General features: G+C 44.2%; 1 protein-coding gene across 2 annotated transcripts in view; it reads right to left on the bottom strand.

The window, feature by feature from the left end:
* Positions 1-20835, bottom strand: part of kremen1 (kringle containing transmembrane protein 1) — a 105831-nt gene that overhangs the window by 39148 nt on the left and 45848 nt on the right. For both annotated transcript variants that reach the window (XM_029716293.1, XM_029716292.1), the window contains exon 3: positions 9899-9990. In XM_029716293.1, the coding sequence (XP_029572153.1) occupies positions 9899-9990 (92 nt within the window). The remainder of the gene's footprint in view (positions 1-9898; positions 9991-20835) is intronic.

Here is a 20835-nt window from a genome sequence, read left to right as displayed (position 1 = left end):
AAACTACAGTATCCCATACAAGCTATCCCATATCCCATACAAGCTATTCCATAGCCTACATGCATTTTGTCTGGACTTGGCTTTGCTCTGATGACTCCTATGTAAGAGGGTCACCATGTTACAGTCGTTCTCTTCTCTTGTTTCTCCAGACAAAGGTTTGATAACAAGCATCTATTTGTTCCTATTAAAAGCCCGTCTGTATAACTACCTCTCCTTGAAATCAATCCATTTAATTCCCTAATGACAATGACCCTATTTAGACCATGTAACAGAGAAAGATAGAAAGGGAGAGAGAAATACTAATCTACCAAGTGATTCTCTCTTGTTTTTGTCCCGTTCCTCCGTCCCCTCCTCTTTCCCCCTAGGGATATGAAAAGCTTGTTTGTACCTGTGTGCAGGCATTTCCCCCCAGGGGTAATGTGGGCTGAGTTGTGAGAGGTCAGGGGTCATTGAGACCCAACAAAGAGTTTACTCATTGGAGAGGGGTCTGGAACAGACAGGTGAGAGGGGCAGCTTATACTGACAGACAGGTGTCAGGGCTGAGACAGAGATTAGTCATACAGACACATTCACACACAGGCATGTATGCACACAGACACACACACTCTTGCTCACACGCACATTTGTGTCAGAGTAAGTGGCTGTGTGTGTGTGTGTGTGTGTGTGTGTGTGTGTGTGTGTGTGTGTGTGTGTGTGTGTGTGTGTGTGTGTGTGTGTGTAAGTGTGTGTGTGCGTGCGTGCGTGCGTGTTTGTAAGGGGGTGGCGAGGATGAGACCACCTACCATTGACTTTCATCTGTCTCTAACAGGAATGACCATGATGAGAATAACGACCACAATAACACAACTTGAAAGTCTCTCTGGTTTAAACAACAAACCAGGTATGTCTGTGTGTGTTGAAAACATACTGCCTTTTATCTACAGTCAGGAGCAGTATTTTGCCACAACATATTTGGTATTTAGTCAGGATGAGATGATAATAAGGCTTTAAAATAAGTTTTTCCCATATTCTCTGTACTAGATGCCCTGGAAAAAACAGACAATCAGATGACCACAGTTGCATTAAATCATCTATCTATGGGGAGGGGATGCATAAAAAGCTCCTTAAGCCACTGAGCCGCCCGCGTCTCACTTTCACCCCCCACAAAGGTGCCATTGAGCTGCCAGAACAATGGTCCCTGTGCACTCCTGGGCCTGGATTGGCTGGTCAGTTACACGAACGGCCCGAATGGAGGGAGAGTTCTCAGTCTCAGGTGTCCTATGTGAACAGTCTCCACTCCTACTGAGGGGAGATGAGATGATATGACTTTGACTCTCTCCTGAACCGTTTAACTCTCCAGCTCCGGAGTGAAGTTTCCCCTAGCACCTAAATACAGATCTAGGATCAGCTTCCCCTCCTCACCCAATCCTAACCTTAACCATTAGTGGGGGAAAACTGACCCCAGATCAGCGTCTAGGGGAAACTTCAACCTACACCAACTCTGTAGGTGGAGCAAGATGGCAACTGATTAAAAAAGTGGGTTGTTTTTACCTACCTTAGTTGAATGCATTGACTGTCGCTCTGGTTAAGAGAAAAGGATTAAAATGTAAAATATAATACCATGCGACACTGACCACATGACCACAAACAAACTCCAGGGACTAGTGATATATTACAACCAAGGGATCATATAATATCGCATCATAACCTTTTCCTTTATAGCATAATAAAACCGAAAATATATAGCGTAATAATAAATCAATGGACCATGTCATAAAAACGTCAGACAGATAGCGTGACGTTTGGAAGTATTTCTGATAACAGAATCAGTGATCACACTTTGAAGTGCACCAGGCAGCTTTAGGCTTTACCGCTGTCCTCCCGAATCAATCACTACTAACACCCTTCAGCGACTGTCTTTACTTTGAACTTCAATGCACAGAGCAAACATGTACATTAGCATATGACCTCACTGTACGAAATGACCTCACTGTACGAAATGACCTCACTGTACGAAATCACCTCACTGTACGAAATGACCTCACTGTACGAAATGACCTCACTGTACGAAATGACCTCACTGTACGAAATGACCTCACTGTACGTTTTTTTAAAAACTTGATTTATAATACATATTTATTTTTTATAATACACATTTCAGGTGCAACAGGAACAGGCAGCTTTACGTTTTACCTCTCTCCTCTAATCAATCACAAATAACATCCTTGAGGGACTTGCCTTTGAACTTCACCAGGTAAGTTCATTTGGATATCCTCTAATGATTTGCTTGACATGTCAACTGCACTAAAGAAAAACGTATAGGCCTTTTAGCATATTGGCTATTCTCCAAAGTTCAATTGTCCCTAGGTTGAATAATATGTGTGTTTATGAAGTATATATATATGAGTCATGGGATTATCCCTTCTTTGAACTGAAAATGTAAACATGCTTTAAAGAACAAATTGTAGTGTTGAGTGCAGCAGAGAAAACTGAGAGGCTGTATCTGAAGATAGGAATGCACAGTAGTGACACACAGAGCCTGTTTTTCCTGATCATATGGCTGGTTGTTGAGAGATGAGCTCTTCGCCTCACTCACTTCAATGTCTCAAAGTCTCTTTGTTTTTTAGAGAACGCTCAAGGAGTACAGTGTGCGTGTGTGTGTGTGTGTGTGTGTGTGTGTGTGTGTGTGTGTGCGCACGCGCGTGCATGTTTCAGAGAAGGCTCCAGGACTTTAGTTCCCGGAGCCCTCCCCCTGACAGCGCCAGAAAGCTCTTCGATCTGTGTCATTCTCAGACAGATGGAAGAGGGAAAGTGGTGGGGTGACTTCATCAAGTAAACGCACAAATGCTTCATTTGTAAATTATGTCTGAGTTGCAGTGTGCCCCTGGCTATCAGTAAATTAAAAAAATATCAAGAACATTGTGCCGTTTCTTTTGCTTATTATAAGATTTTTTTGGTTGGTATATTTAAAACCAAATACTTTTAGACTTTTACTCAAGTAGTATTTTACCAGGTGACTTTCACTTTTAATTGAGTCATTTTCTATTAAGGTACAGTTACTTTACTTTTACTCAAGTATAACAATTGGGTACTTTTTCCACCACTGAGTGTTCTATAACTACAAATGTTTCTGAAAAACACACCTGCAAAAGGGTGAAAGGTCACAACAGACTCAAGGTAGTGGGACAGGAATGTTTCTGCAACATCCTACTATGAGGATAGGCCTACAGCTTTTTTTGCCACCAAGGGCATTGGCGCCGGCCTGGCTCAGGGTAGAGTGGGCTTGGCCCTATTGTAAGTTTGGCTGTGGGGGTTTACAGGGATTTATCTGGTACATTCCCCACACCTCATTAACCACTGATCTCTCACAGAACACCATTACACCCCATTCTTCCCTTCCTCCTCTTCCCTAACCCTCCCAGCCAGCCCCAAGAATGTAGTAGGCAGGAGGGGACAGGGAGAGAGAGATAGACTGTGCCCACTACTCCTCTGTGTGACTCAAGCCCACTCCTCTCAGTCTTCAGCTGTCCTCTCAGCCTCTGGAGGCCAAATGACTAAAGGACCCATCAACCCATCCAACAATGCGTGGGTTGCTGAAAAGGCTGTGCGTGTGCGTGCGTTTGTGCGTGTGTGTACTTTAGATGTCTATCTCTCTCTTTTTCTCTCCCTCCACCTCTCTCGTTCTCTTTCGACTGACCTATTTCACACAAGTGTCCAAATATCCATGAGTGTCTGGACCAGAGCGATCCCATGCCCTTTGTGTCAGAGTGGAACAGTCCGACCCTCCCATCCATCCACCCATTCCCCTGGCTGGAATAAGAGCTAAGCTGATTACTTATCTCAGGGAAATTGAGGCCAGCCTTTGTTGCAGTGCAGATGGGTTGCTGGGTCACCATAGTGCTCCCTGCCTCCATGCATATTTTGTCTGCTGTCTTGCAGGCTGGACTGGTGCAGCCAGCCTGTCCTGTAACCTACCCCTGTGCCGTGTGTGTGTTCCAATTCTTCTGCCCGCTTCGAGCATTGCCCATATTGAATGCAGATCTACACACACCCTCCCTGCTCCCCTTTCTGCCCTGGCATTATAGATAGACACACTGTATTACTGAATAAAGAGACAATTGAGATAGAGAAAGGAAGGGAAGGGCCCTGAGCGAGGCATCTACAATGAAGACAGATGAAAACGTGCCTGTTCTGTCTTGAGGAGACAGTTCTGCCTCAAGGGCAGCCAGCGAGAAGAGAGTGCGTTCTAGAACCCAAAACCAAGTCGTCTGATCTTATTGTGAAACCACAGTCGCCACGTGGTGCTGCCTGCCTTCACCTCCAGCCATGCCCATTCTCGATGTGTTCTTCTGCATCTAAAAGGCTGCTGCCAAGTGAAAGAAAGAACACACTTTCTGTCAGTGTCTTCTCACAAGATCATGACAAACAACGAGAGCCTCAGAGCTTCTGTGGTGTTTCAGAAAGGGATCTGGGTCGTCTGTGTTTCCTTTTGTCTGTTTTGGTGATCTGTCTGTGCTTTGGTTGGTCTGCATGTGGTCTCCTGTGTTATGGTCGGTCTGCATTTGACTTGTTTTGGTAATCAGTGGCTGTGTTGGAGGAGGTGTGTTCTTCACCTCTGCTAGGCAATTAGCATTTAGTGTTAGTACTTCAGTCTCCGCTGGTTTCTCAGCGGCGGTCGTTTCAGTGGCGGTCTCGGCTGCAAAACGAATACCGTCACCGAATCAAAGAAGGTTCTTCGAGGAAGGAAGGCTCAACACAACTCTCTTACCTGGTTATTTTCTGATGATCTCATTTTGCTCTTTTGTAGCTTTGGCAACAATTTGTGTGTTTTCTATACCTGTTCGCTCCTCTCCCTGTAGGCCTTACAGACATTTCCCACCCCTTGGCTCCAACCCTTCTAATTTCGTGTACCCTGCGTGCACAACCCATGTGGAATTCCGGGTCTCTGGCAACGTTTGGAGCTGCCGATCTGCGGTCAAGAACGCCAAGTTCATCTCAGCCCATGCTGCCCTTCAGTCCCTTGACTTTTTGGCCCTGGCGGAGACATCCAGAGAACACTGCTACTTCAGCTGTTTTCTCTTCATCTGACTACGTTTTCTGTCATATTCTAAGAGCATCTGGTTGTCACGGTGGTGGCACTGGGCTACTACTTTCTCCTAACTGGAGATTTTCTCTTTTCTCCTTCGCTCACCTGTCCCTCTCCTCATTTGAATTCCGTGCTGTCACTGTCACTTGTCCACTCAAGCTTAACATTGTTGTCACCTATCGCTCACCAGGTGCCCTTGGAGAGTTCCTCAATGATCTTGACACCTTGATAAGCTTATTTCCTGACAATGGCTCATCGTTCTTCATACTTGGCGACATCAACCCCTGATGTCAGGCTTCAATTAATTTCTTTCCAACTCTCTTTCTCCTTCTAGCCTCTTTTGACCTCACCCTTTCCCAAACCCCTCCAACTCACAAGGCATGCAATACGCTTGACCTCATCTTTACTAGAGGCTGTTTGCCTACTAAACTCACTGCAACCCACCGCCTGGTCTCTGATCATTACATTGTTTCCTTTTCTGTCTCCCTTTCCTCCAACCCTAGCCCCTCAGCCCCTACCCAGATGGTCATGCGCCATCGCAATCTTTGCTCTCTCTCGCCTACTAATCTCCCCTCTTCTATTCTCTCCCTTCTGGTAAATCCTGTCTCTGCCTCTTCGACCCTACTGATTCTGCCACTTTGACCCTACTCTTCTCCCTTTCTGCATCCTATGACTCGCACTGTCCCCTTTCCCGCTCGGCCCTCCCCTCCTGCTCTGTGGCTGAGTGACTCATTGTGAGCCTACAGAACAGGGTTGCCGGCAGCTGAGCAGAAATGGAGGAAAAATAAATGTACGGAGGACCAAACATCCTTTCACTCACTCCTCTCTACATTTTCTTCCTTTGTATCTGCTGCTAAAGCCACTTTCTATCACTCTAAATATCACTCTCCTCCACCCCTCCCTCCTCCCTCTTTGCGGATTACTTCCTCAACCACTTTGAAAAGAAGGTTGACGACATCCGCTCCTCATTCACTTAGCCTATTGAGTCCACTGGTCCCACTCACACAGAACTACCGTACTCCTTGACCTGAAATCCTGCGACTAGTGAGGTCTGGCCGTCCGACAACCTGCCCGCTCAACCCCATTCCCTCCCTTCCCCAGACCATCACTGGAGACCTTCTCCCGTTCCTCACTTCCCTCATCAACTCATCCCTGAACACTGGTGGCGACACACATCTCTGTGTACCTGGCAGATATCTCAGCTTAGACGTCGGCCCACGACATCAAACTCAACCCGACAAGACTGAGCTGCTCTTCCTACCGGGAAAGGCCTGCCCGCTCCATCACGGTTGACAACTCCACAGTGTCGCCCACCCGGAGTGCAAAGAACCTTGGCGTGACTCTGGACAAAACCCTGTCATTCTCTGCAAACATCAAAGCAGTGACTCGCTCCTGCAGCATGCTTTACAACATCCGTAGAGTACAACCCTACCTCACATAGGAAGCGACACAGGTCATACTCCAGGCCCTTGTCATCTCCTGTCTGGACTACGGCAACTCGCTGTTGGCTGGGCTCCCCGCTTGTGCCATCATATCCCTGCAACTTATGCATAACGCTGCAGCCCGCCTGGTTTTCAATCTTCCGAAGTTCTCCCATGTCAATCCGCTACTCCGCACAATCCACTGGTTTCCAGCTGAAGCTCGCATCCACTACAAGATGGTGCTTGCCTACAGAACAGCAAGAGGAACTGCCCCTCCCTACCTTCAGGCTATGCTCAAACCCTACACCCCAACCTGAGCACTCTGTTCCGCCACCTCTGGTCTCTTGGCTCTCCCACCCCTATGGGAGGGCAGCTCTCGCTCAGCCCAGTCCAAGCTCATCTCTGTCCTGGCACCCCAATGGTGGAACCAGCTTCCCCCTGAAGATAAGACAGCAGAGTCCTTGCCCATCCTCCTCACCTCGACCCCCCCCCCCCCCCACTCTGACTGTGCTGATAGCTACTTTATTGATGAAAAGTGTACTTACTATGTCCCACCTAGCTATCTTAAGATGAATGCACTAACTGTAAGACGCTCTGGATAAGAGCATCTGCTAAATGACTAAAATGTAAATGTTTTGGTTGGTCTACATGCAGTTTGGTCTGTATTTTCATGTGGCAGTGTGGCCATTCACTGAGGCTCTGTCTGTATCTGCCAGGATTGATCAGTAAGTCGTCCCACTGTGCCCTGTTATCTAGGGTCACGCCAGCTTGGCGGGCAGTGGCTCCACCCCGTTAGTTTTGTGTCCAGGCTGGTCGCATGAGGTCAATAAAATGAGGGAAGAACTCTGCTTGTAGTATTCTTAAGTAGTTGGTTGTGTAGGTCTGAAATAGGCATTGGTACTGTAAGAGTGTGGACCTTCATACGAGGTCAAATAGGCCTGTCAAGATGTATTATGTGACATTACCCTGGCAGTGCCAAATGACATTGGTTATAATTGGTTATATGTTAAGTTATGTATCCAGTAGGTCTCTGAGGTCCTCTGGCACTGTCTTTTTAACTATCTCAAAGCTTAGGACCAAGAGGCATGGAGAGGCAGCCTTTAGTTACTATGCCCCCAGCCTCTGGAATAGCCTCCCAGAGAACCTGAGGGGGGCCGAAACTGTGGACATACACTACCGTTCAAAAGTTTGGGGTCACTTAGAAATGTCCATGTTTTTGAAAGACAAGCATATTTTTTGTCCATTAAAATAAATCGATCAGAAATACAGTGAAGACACTGTTAATGTTGTAAATGACTATTTTAGCTGGAAATGGCAGATTTTTTTATGGAATATCTACATAGGCATACAGAGACCCATTATCAGCAGCCATTACTCCTGTGTTCCAGTGGCACGTTTTGTTAGCTAATCCAAGTTTATCATTTTAAAAGGCTAACTGATCATTAGAAAACCCTTTTGCAATTATGTTAGCATAGCTGAAAACTGTTGTTCTCATTAGACTAGTTGAATATCTGGAGCATCAGCACTTGTGGGTTCGATTACAGGCTCAAAATGGCCAGAAACAAAGAACTTTCTTCTGAAACTCGTCAGTCTATTCTTGTTCTGAGAAATGAAGTCTATTCCATTCGAGAAATTGATAAGAAACTGAAGATCTCGCACAACACTGTGTACTACTCCCTTCACAGAACAGCACAAACTGTCTCTAACCAGAATAGAAAGAGGAGTGGGAGGCCCCGGTGCACAACTGAGCAAGAGGACAAGTACATTAGAGTGTCTAGGTTGAGAAACAGACACATCACAAGTCCTCAACTGGCAGCTTCATTAAATAGTACCCGCAAAACACTAGTCTCAACGTCAACAGTGAAGAGGCGACTCCGGGATGCTGGCCTTCTAGGCAGAGTTGCAAACAAAAAGCCTCAGACTGGCCAATAAAAAGAAGCGATTAACATGGGCAAAATAACACAGACACTGGACAGAGGAACTCTGCCGAGAAGGCCAGCATTCCGGGGTCGCCTCTTCACTGTTGATGTTGCGACTGGTATCTTAAAACACACCTTTTTAGCTTTCTTTTTCCTTAGGGGGCTTTTTTAGTTGTTGAGTTTTTATTATTATATTGTTTTTTATTCGCTTATGTTTGTAAATATTTCATTTTTTTTATTTTCTGTATTTTTTTCTATTTTTTTCTCCTGTGAAGCACATTGCGTTGCATTCCATGTCTGGAATGTGCTGTTTAAATAACGCCTGATTTGATAATGTGGTTTAGATTAGAAACATAAAGAATGGGAGTGTTTTCAGCCCAGAGCACTGACACACATCACAGTGTACTCTAGTAGCACTGACTGTGTGTGTACAGGTCATGTCCAGTCTGTGATTCAGTTGACTGGTTCATGAATTAGGCCCAGTCTCTCCCTGTCCCTCCCATCAATCAGGTACAGCGGTTCATTCTCCCAACCAGTGATAAAGGAAGGGAGGAGGGTGTAAAGTATGTGATGATGAGACTGTTCCAGGCTGGGTTGATGGGATTACAGAGAGAGACAGCTCTACCAGGTCTGTGCCAAGCCAGTAGAGGACATGCATAGAGGCAACAACACACACACACACACACACACACACACACACACACACACACACACACACACACACACACACACACACACACACACACACACACACACACACAATGCTCTGCTGAGCTGACTGACAGCTAATAGAGATAGTCGGCACGCTGACATTAATGTAAACACACACACACACACACACACACACTAACACTGGGATACAAATGGAGACACACACACATGCATAGACATACAGACGTGTTAACATGCACACAAATACTCACAAACGTATGTATACGCACACAAATCACATGCACACACAGTAACACACCCACATACGGCAAGTAGTGAAACACACACAGTGTGACTGACTGACTGACAGTTCATATCGAACAGACAGGCCCAGACATAGCAGGGCTGGTGATGAGAGGCAATTAGGCACATTCTTCAGGATGATAATAGCTCAGTGAAACCCTGCTGACGACCTATAAACATTTTCATAACTACTGTATCTATCTGTCCGAACGAGAGACCGGGAGATGAACAGATGATCAAGCAAATGGTACAGTGCCTCCGGGCTTCAGGTCAGCCAGGGTGTAATACAGGAACACAGGGCGTTAACTCCATGATTCTGATACACAGACCCACACATGCGTTCAGGCACGAATGCACATGCACACACACGCACACACACACACACACACACACACACACACACACACACACACACACACACACACACACACACACACACACACACACACACACACACACACACACACACACACACACACACACACACACACAAGCATGCACACACACACAGAAAAAGACACACACACACAGCCACTTACTCTGACAGGTGGAGATGTCACAGTATCTCCAGTAGATTCCTTCTTCATGGTCAGCGATGTAACACCACGGCTGGACGTCACCATCAGGGTTCCTGGAAGGAGGGATGAAGAGAGAGAAGGGAGAAGGAGGGGAAATAAGGGGGAGAAAACGCAAATAAAAAGAGGTTATCGACCCAAAAACTGGAAACTGAATATTGAATAAAATATTGCGGGAGAGTCGATTTTGAGATTGTGTCTGTCTGTGGTGCAAATGATCATCTCCCTACTGCAACACCCCCACTAGGCGCTAGCTCGTCGCTTTGCTCTGTTTGTTATGTTAGCCTGTGTTCTGGTCCTCAGTGGCCTGACCATGCATGTCCAGCAGACCCCGGCCTAGACAGTGGGCTCTCAGACAGGCAGACAGTGGCCTAAAGGAGACAGACAACTGTCCTGGGGCGAGAATGGAGCAGGGCCTTTTGTCTGAAGGGGCCACAGTCATTTGAACCGCCACTCTGCACTTTTAACCCGTCAAACCTGACAGCCTGGCCCCTTTTGTCCCCCGTGGCGCTTTGGCTGTTTTCGTTTCACTGACGGGAAGGGAGGGAGAACATACACACATCCAGACAGGGCCTTTGAGCAACTGTTAGTTTCTGTGAACTGTCTATACTGTCTGTGTGCTTTGTTCAATTAATTTTACTACTTCACTTACCCTTTATAAGGGGTTTAATGAAGAGTTTGAAAAGGGTTTATAAGAAGGTTATAAACTGTTAATTACGTAATAAATAGCTACATAGACACCCTTTGGAGCACATATCCCAGTGTGTGGATTAGGCTTGGGCGGTATCCAGATTGTCATACCTTCGTACCGACCTTGCACCATAATGGGATATTTGGTAATACCGGCACTGAACACAAGGGGCGCTATTTTCAAACCCCACTGATCCTCTGTAATCCGAAGGTTAACAAAGCTAACAAGTACATCACAAATCCCATAGAGAATGCTAACTAAATGCTAACTAAATGCTAACGAGCGCATTGCCAAAATTTTATGCAGTGTCTGTACAGGACAGACATCCCAGCTTATAAAGTTATATAAGTGACTCCAGAATGCTACTTACAGTTTGCGGAACACACAAAACAAATATTAGACAGCAAGGCTCTTGATCCAGGACTGGATTCTCTGCTGTTACCAAGCGAAGCTTGATTTTGGAAGAAGCTAACCACTTAGCTAGATAGCTAATTAGCTACTAAATTAGCAAACCAAATGCACAACCGCACGACATTTAGCACATTTTAGAAATGTTACTTAATAGATATAAGACACCTTGCGAATGGTGCACAACAGTGAGTGACTCACAAGACTACGGTCTCTCGTTGTTGTGTGCTTGTAAACAAACACCAAGAGCCTGGGGACTACCGGTAAGTTGTATAATTAAAAATGATGTGACAGGTGAAATGAAGAACGCAATCTTCTTTATCTCCTAACTTATTGCACAAGTTGACTGCATGTAATGAACTTAAGTAGCTACAAATATTCAAATGTATAAAATAAACGTCAACGAAATTGTTTCAACGATATTGACGGTAATGAAAAAACATCCCGTGGCTATTTCCAGATACCCAGGCATACGGTATATAGTGTCCGGTATACCGCCAAAGCCTAGTGTGGAGCATTTTTTTCAATAAGGTGCACAGGGCAACAAAAAACCCATCCTAGGTCAACGGAGGAAGGATCTTCTTTAGGAGCATTACTGTTGTCCTTTTCTCAGCTCTGACTGTAATTGCCCGGGACCTATTCTCTACTTTTCTATTCTCTTTTGACGTTCTTCATTGTAAAAAAGCCCGGGGCCTCAGCTATCCCATTTCAGCCCTATTGTGGGGGAAATTCGGAAGGGCGTTTCCATTCCTTTTCTTCTCCTATCAAAAACACTTTCCAGGGTCTCTTCCTCTCCTTTCACAGGGCAGAAAAAAAGGTTTTTGAGCAAGATGTCGTTTCAGGAACAGTGGATTGTTTTTGTTCGTAAGGGGAAGCATTAACCTAGGGATGGGGTTGAAGTCGAGCTATGTACTATGGACATTTTGATCTTTTTTTTTCCTCCGTTAGGAGAAAATAATCCCTCTCTTCCTCCTAACCGTGGACTCATCTCCCAAATGGCAGCCTATTCCCTATATAGTGCACAACTTTTGACCCGATTCAAAAGTCTCATACTCATCTCATACCCTAAATATGAAACTCAGAATTGTTTTCATTTACATTATTTCCATGTAAATTTTGTGTAAAGTGCAGCCTGCCACGCACACAGGAAACACAGTACTTGTTTTCCACTCGGAGTGACACTCTAGTCCAGGGTTGTGAAACTCATTCCATGGAGGGCCTAGTGTCTGCAGGTGTTACGTTTTTACTTTCAATTAAGCCAAAGACAACCAAGTGTGTGGAGTTCCTTACTAATTAGTGACCTGAATTCATCAATCAAGTACAAGGGAGGAGCGAAAACCCGCAGACACTCGACCCTCCGTGGAATGAGTGTGACACGTGCTCTAGCCTGATCTTCTCCATCATCTCTATGGTAATACACCCAGTCTCTGGGGCTGTTGGGGCTGACACCTGTTTGTCTGGGTGGAGGGGATACTATGATGACGGTAAAGATAGAGAGGTAGCTCGGTTCAAATCTCTAGGGAACAAACACAAGTTACACGCAAATGTACAAACGCACATGCACGCAAATAGAAACACGCACACATAAGCGCACACACACACACTACTCTACACCAATGCACTCACACAAACACACAAACACACATTGGACCTGTCAAACTGCTCTATATGATATGAGGTTATCCATCACCTATAGTCAATAATTTAATTAACCTAATCACAGCCTCAGGAGGGCATCATCCTGAACACACACATCACTTGCTTAGACACACACACACACACACACACACACACACACACACACACACACACACACACACACACACACACACACACACACACACACACACACACACACACACACACACACACACACACACACACACACACACATACACACAACCGGTAGCTTTGATCAACAAACGATCAGTTTTCTGGCCCTGTCTCTGGCCCTGAACCCCCTGTGATGGAGGGAGGGAGGGGGTGGAGGTGAGGAGAGGGGTGAATGAATGGGTAAACCCACATGAAAGAGGAGAGGCATTATCCCCAACCTCGTGGTGTGGAGGAGAGAGGGGACATGGAGGATGGAGAGGACAGGTGGAGAATGGGCTGTGGTAGGGAGAGAAAATCCATTATTTTAACCTTTTAGTACAGAGAAAGACCGCTGCCTAAGTGGAGATGCTCTGGCTCTGATATAGTAGCTCTAGGGGCGTATGGATTTGGTGTGTGTGTGTGTGTGTAGTGTAGTGTGGGGGGGCTGGCAGGAGGGGGGGTGTACTGTGTTTGTGTCTGTGTTTAACTCCTCTGTTTTAGCTAGCTGCTAGGCAGTGTTTTAACTGGGCAGTGTGGCTTACATCTGAGAACAGAGAAAAACAGCTGTTCCCCGCTGGCCGCTGTTCAAAAGACTTTTCTTTAATAACCATTTTCCAAGTAACCCTAATCATAAAATGTATGATAAACTTAAAAATATCTGGCACGGCATAGCCATAAAAAGCTCTGAATCGTCAACATCAGAGAGGAGAAAACCTGCAGTGCTGAGCAGCACAGAGCTGGGCTGGAAATAACATGCTTTTCTGTGTGAGGCGGTCGGTCTGTTCACCCAGGACTCATGCTATTAGCAAGCCACTAGCCTGCGGTTCAGAGCTGGGTTCAAACACTATTTGAAATAATGTGCTTGTTTGAGCTTGCCTGTTGCATTGGAACCAATAGAAGAGTCCTACAGCTGCAAACCCCACACATCTGGGACTCAGACTAAAGCAAATGCTGAAGGTATTTTGAATTGTATTAGCGTAGTATTTGGCCACTCACTGAAGCCACAGAGAAAATATGATAGTTGAAAACCTCTTCGTAAAATGACAGTGTAAAACTGCTGAAGAGGGTTTGAGAGGCTTGTTTGGTTTAGGTTTTGAGGTCAGGAGAGGATCAGAGGCTGACTGTCAATTTCCCTCGAGAGCAAAGAGACAGACAGAGAGAAGGAGAGAGTGAGTGAGTGAGTGAGTGAGTGAGTGAGTGAGTGAGTGAGTGAGTGAGTGAGTGATTGAGTGAGAGAGAGTGAGAGAGAGAGAGAGTTCCAAATAGTGACAGGGGTTGGCTTTCATTTGAGTGATAGATTCACTGTCAAATCCGTGTATTAGTTTGTGGCCAGCGACTTTTACACAGAGAGTGCCACAAATTGTCTGTGCCATTTCAATTTGAAAATGACAACGGCGTTATAAGTCCTGGCTGTGACGGACTATACACATCCCCAATCTGATGTAATTCCACAAAATGTTATGTGGTGAAATTGCAAGCTTGTGAAATGTAACACGTTTTGTCCACCATAGGAAATTAGCGTAATATAACAATTGAAATATGTCATATTAATTATATATTTAAATATATGATGATAGTAAATATAGCACACTCAAACATTTTTACAGCAATTACTTCTATTTCTTCCTACTTTAGCAATGGAGAGAGTTTAAAAATGCTCCTAAGCACAATTTCTCCTGGCGCTCTAGACTAGAGCTCTCCGTGGTCATCTCTGACTGTGGTCATAAAAAATCCCCATGGCATTTATTGTAAGAGTAGAGGTGTAAACCCCGGTGTCATGGCTAAATTCCCAACCTGGCCCCATTCCATCATGGCCACCTAATCATCCTCCTCTTTCCTAATTGGCATATATCACTCCTCATCTCTCCACCTGATAGCTGATGTGTGGTGAGCATCCTGTCACAAAAATGGTTGCCGTGCATCATCCAGGTGGGTGCCGCACATTTGTGGTGGATAAGGTGAGTTTCCCCCTACTATGCAAAGCACTTTGAATACCTCAGTTGGTAGAAAAGCGCTATATAAATATAATCAATTATTTATTATTATTATTATTATTATTAGAGCATCCAAAGGGTCTGTGCAGCAGGCTGAATGTTTGACGTCCCTTCTTATGATAACCGTCTTCTGGTAGATGGAAAGGCTTTCCCAAATAACTTCTCATTTACCTACAAAGTTACTTATGCCTACCTGGTATACTGATATCATGATAATTTGCATCAATCCAGTGGCAATTTGTTTACCAAACTCTGCAATTACATGTGCCTAGTTGAATTAAAGGGTATCTACAGCATACAATGACATTCTAGACGATTCTGTGCTTCCAACTTTGTGGCAACAGTTTGGGGAAGTCCCTTTCCTGTTTCAGCATGACAATGCCCCCATGCACAAAGCGATGTCCATACAAATATGGTTTGTCGAGATCGGTGTGTAAGAACTTGACTGGGAACTTGACACAGAGCCCTGACCTCAGCACCTTTGGAATGAATTGGAACGCGAACTGGGAGCCAGGCCTAATCACCCAACCTCACTAATGCTTGTGGCTGAATGGAAGCAAGTCCCCGTAGCAATGTTCCAACATCTAGTAGAAAGCATTCCCAGAAGAGTGGAGGCTGTTATTGCAGCAAAGGGGGGACCGACTCCATATTAATTTGGAATGAGATGTTCGACGAGCAGGTGTCCACATACAGTACATGAACAAAAGTATGTTTAACACTGTGCTAGCCTATTCAGTGCATTCGGAAAGTAGTTAGACCCCCTGGCTTTTTTCACATTTTGTTACGTTACAGCCTTATTCTAAAATGTATTAAATTGTTTTTTCCCACATCAATCTACACACAACACCCCATAATGACAAAGCAAAAACTGTTTTTTTTTTATGTTTGCTAAATTATAAAAAATAAAAACGGAAATATCACCTTTACTCAGTACTTTGTCTGCAGCACCTTTGGCAGCGATTACAGCCTCAAGTCTTCTTGGGTATGACGCTACAAGTGTCGCTGCACAGCTATTTTCAGGTTTGATAGGGTTCAAGTCCGGACTCTGGCTGGCCACTCAATGACATTCAATGACATTGACTGGCCACTCAATGACACTGGCTGGCCACTCAATGACATTCAGAGACTTGTCCCGAAGCCACTCCTGTGTTGTCTTGGCTGTGTGCTTAGGGTCATTGTCCTGTTAGAAGGTGAACCTTCGCCCCAGTCTGATGTCCTGAGCGCTCTGGAGCAGGTTTTCATCAAGGTTCTCTCTGTCCTTTGCTCCGTTCATCTTTGCCTCCGTCCTGACTAGTCTCCCAGTCGCTGAAAAACATCCCCACAGCATGATGCTGCCACCACCATGCTTCACCGTAGGGATGTGCCAGGTTTCCTCCAGGCGTGACGCTTGGCATTCAAGCCAAAGAGTTTAATCTTTGTTTCATCAGACCACAGAATCTTGTTTCTCATGGTCTGAGAGTCCTTTAGGTGCCTTTTGGCAAACTCCAAGCGGCTGTCATGTGCCTTTTACTGAGGAGTGGCTTCCGTCTGGCCACTCTACCATAAAGGCCTGATTGGTGGAGTGCTGCAGAGATGGTTGTCCTTCTGGAAGGTTCTCCCATCTCCACAGAGGAACTCTAGAGCTCTGTCAGTGTGACCATCGGGTTCTTGGTCACCTCCCTGACCAAGGCCCTTCTCCCCCGATTGCTCAGTTTTGAGCAATCGGGGGATGGATGCCAATGATGGAGGCCACTGTGTTCTTGGGGACATTCAATGCCGCAGAAATGTTTTGGTATCCTTCCCAGATCTGTGATCCTGTCTCGGAGCTCTACGGATAATTCCATCGACTTCATGGCTTGGTTTTTGCTCTGACATGCACTGTCAACTGTGGGACCTTATATAGACAGGTGTATACCTTTCCAAATCATGTTCAATCAATTGAATTTACCACAGATGGACTCCAATCAAGTTGTAGAAACATCTCAAGGATGATCAATGGAAACAGGATGCACCTGAGCTAATTTTTTAGTTCCATAGCAAATGGTTCGAATACTTATGTAAAGGTAAGGTATTTCTGTTTTTTATTTTTAATACATTTGCAAAAATGTCTAAAAACATGTTTTCTCTTTGTCATTATAGGCTGTTGTGTGTAGACTGATGAAAAAAATAGAATAAGGGTGTAGCATAACAACATGTGGAAAATGTCTAAGGGTCTGAATATTTTCTGAATGCACAAACATACACTGAACAAAAATATAAATGCTGCAACATGTAAAGTGTTGGTCCCATGTTTCATGAGCTGAAATAAAACGTCCTGCAAATGTTCCATACCCAAAATAAAAACCTTATTTTGCTCATATTTTGTGCAGAAATGTGTTTATATCCCTGTTAGTGAGCATTTCTCCTTTCCCAAGATAATCCATCCACCTGACAGGTGTGTATCAATAATCTGATTCAATAACCTGACAGGTGTGTATCATATCAGTAATCTGATTAAACAGCATGATCATTACATAGGTGCCCCTTGTGCTGGAGACATTAAAAGGCCACTCTAAAAGGTGCAGTTTTGTCACACAACACAATGCCACAGATGTCTCAAGTTTTGAGGGAGCGTGTAATTATCATGCTAAATGCAGGAATGTCCAACAGAGCTGTTGCCAGAAAATGTAATGTTACATTTCTCTACCATAAGCCGATTCATTTTTAGAAAATTTGGCAGCACGTCTAACCGGCCTCACACCCGTAGACCATGTGTAACCACACGAGTCCAGGACCTCCACATGCGGCTTCTTCCCCTGTGGGATCTTCTGAGAACAGCCACCCAAACAGCTGATAAAACTGTGGGTTTGCACAATGGAATAATTACATTTTTTTTCTTTGTTTATTGATTTTCAACACCAGCATTTACAACATAATTGCACTTGTAAGTTATTTGGTAATATAAAACAACACATCAAAGACAACAATACAGCAAAACAAAGAGAGAGACAAATAAAAAAATAAAAAGACTAGAAAAAATATATATTTTGATACTATTGTTATAGGTCAACTAGCACAGATACAGTCTTTAACATCCGAGATGTTGTGTATACACATACCAGGCCTCTTACTTCACCAATATATAAATATACACCACTCTGGAACTGCAGGGAAATGTAGTCGTTTAACATAAGAAAAGAAGGGAGCCCACATTGCATAGAATATGTCTAGACCCATTGAGTGTGTGTTTAATTTTTTCCAACTTTATGCAATTCAAAACGGATTTAATCCAAAGAGCATGAGAAGGGGGTGGAGGATTTTCATCTAAGTAAAATGAATCGTCTCGCTAACAAAGTGACGAAGGCAATTACATCCTTATTCATTTTGGTCAATTGTATTGTGGGTAAGGAAACCCAAAAATAACGCAATAAAAGGGTCTGGCTCGAGCTGTGTGCCGCTTAATTCTGAGAGTGTGTTAAAGATGTCTTTCCAGAAACCAACAAGAGATGGGCAACACCAAAACATGTGTACATGATTAGCAGGAGACTGGTTACATCGTACACAATTAGGGTTCACATCCTTGTAAATCTTGGATAATCTTGCTTTGGTCCAGTGGGCCCTATGAATGAGTTTGCATTGAATGAGACCGTGTCGAGCGCAAATAGAAGAGGTATGTACCTTTTTGAGTGCCCCTTCCCATAGTTCATCAGATATTTCCTCACCCAGTTCCTCCTCCCATGAGTATTTAATATTGTTTAATGAGGTGGTTTGTAGTGAGCAAATTTGACTATAGATTACTGACAAGGTGCCTTTCAGAGTTGGAAGTGGGATAAGAAATGTGTCAAACTGTGTTTCACCAGGAAGGGTGGGGAATCGGGGCCCTATGCTGTGGACATAACTCCGGACTTGTAAGAACCTAAGGAAATGATGTCTGGGGAGACCAAATTTAGCTGATAATTGTTCAAACGTACTAAATGTATTGTTAATATAGAGTTCTCTGAATATTTTAATACTGAGACTATGTTGAGAAAGCACCATCAACCATAGATGTTGGAAAAGCTGGGTTTGAGGCTACCGAAGCAAAAGAAGAGGTTGTCTGAAACCCAAAGTGGCACCTAAATTGAATCCAGATCTTCAATGTTGTTTTGACACATATATTTTTGGTGAAGGAGTCAGGGCCTGTAACGGAGGAGTGAGCGAGGGAAGACAATGATGGCGGTATAGATGAGGCGGCCTCCATCTCTAGCCAAATTGGGGGTGGGAATATCTCTCTGCTCTGTAACCAGTACTGAATGATACTAAGGTTAGCGGCCCAATAATAGAATCTGAAATCCGATAGAGCTAGACCGCCATCTGGTTTGGGCCTCTGCAAAAGCTGTTTTCGTATCGTAGGGGGCTTTTTGTCCCATATCAAAGGTAGAATTAGGCTGTCAATGTTTTTGAAAAATGTATTGGGAAGAAAAATAGGTAGGCACTGATAGAGATATAAGAATTAGGGAGAGTATTCATTTTAATATAATTACTTCTTGCGACTAAGGAGAGGTGTAGCAAAGCCCAGCGTTCCAAATCGTCCTTAGTACAGGTTAGAAGAGGAGCAAAGTTGGCTTGAAAAAGGTTTTCAAATCTGATTGTGACATGTACCCCGAGATAAATAAAACTACTGTGAGCAATTTTAAATGGCAAGTTATGTAAAGATTCAGTTTATACCCTGATAAGTGACCGAAGGATGTGAAAGTGGCAAGTGCAGCAGGAACAGAAACAGAAAGGTTGGATGTGTATAATAATAAATCATCTGCATATAAAGACATTTTGTGTTCGTGTCTGTATCTGACTATACCTTTGATGGGGTTGGAGCGAAGTGCTATTGCAAGGGGTTCTATGGCGAGGGCAAACAGTAAGGGACTTAAAGGGCAACCCTGGCGTGTCGATCGTTGCAAAGGGAAGCAGTCTGATTGAGTGTTATTCGTCCTGACAGAGGCTTGAGGGGATGAGTACAGAAGTCTTATCCAAGTCATGAATTTGGAGCCAAAGCCACATTTATTTAGAGTGTAAAAAGGTATTTCCATTACACCCGGTCAAAAGCTTTCTCCGCATCCAGGGATATAATGGCTTCAGAGGCATTGGCGACAGAAGGATTATATATAATATTAAATAATCATTGAAGATTGAAGAATGAGTGTTTAATAAATCCTGTTAAATCCTGAGAGATAGTTGATGGGAGGACTGTTTCCAGACGCATTGCCAGAAGTTTGGCTAGAATTTTATAGTCAACATTTAGCAGGCTAATTGGACGGTATGATACACAGTCAAGAGGGTCTTAGTTTTTTAAAGAATAAGACAAATGGTTGCCTGAGCGAGAGTCTGTGGGAGAGCACCATTTACAAATGCTTCATTGTACATTTCAATTAGAATAGGGGCTATTTTGGAGATAAACTTTTTATAAAACTCTGCTAAGTAGCCGTCAGGCCCTGAGCTTCTCCCGGATTGAAGGGATATGACAGCATTACACAATTCTTCAACAGTGATCGGCTGCTCTATTTTTTTAACCAAATCACGGCTGACAGAAGGCACAGCAAGTGAGTGGAAGAAATCATCCAATTGCAATGTATCTGCTTTACTTTCAGAAGTATATAAAGACTGGTAAAATCTCTTGAACTCACCATTGATCCCCCTAGGGTCTAATGATATCCCAGACGATGTACGAATTTTAGGGATCTGGTGCGATGATGATAGTTGACGTACTGGCTTTATCTCCTTGTTCATACTAAATGCTCCTAGACTTGACAAGCAGTTCAGTAACCTGGTCTGTTAATAATGTGTCATATTCTGCTTGCAAAGTTAAATGTTCCTTATAAATATCCGGAGATGGTGAAATGGCATAAATGTTATCTAATTGGGCAATACAGCGTGTTAACATAGATAGACTATCCTTTTTCAGTTTGTTCTCATGTGCAGTGTAGGAAATAATTTCACCTCTGATATAAGCTTTCAAAGTATCCGAGAGAGTAGACGCAGAGATGTTTGGGATTCTATTTGTA

This window comes from Salmo trutta, chromosome 27, assembly GCF_901001165.1.
Source record: "Salmo trutta chromosome 27, fSalTru1.1, whole genome shotgun sequence".
Lineage (NCBI taxonomy): Eukaryota > Metazoa > Chordata > Actinopteri > Salmoniformes > Salmonidae > Salmo > Salmo trutta.
Note: the sequence above shows the minus strand (reverse complement) of the source record. Positions and strands in the feature narration are given on the sequence as shown.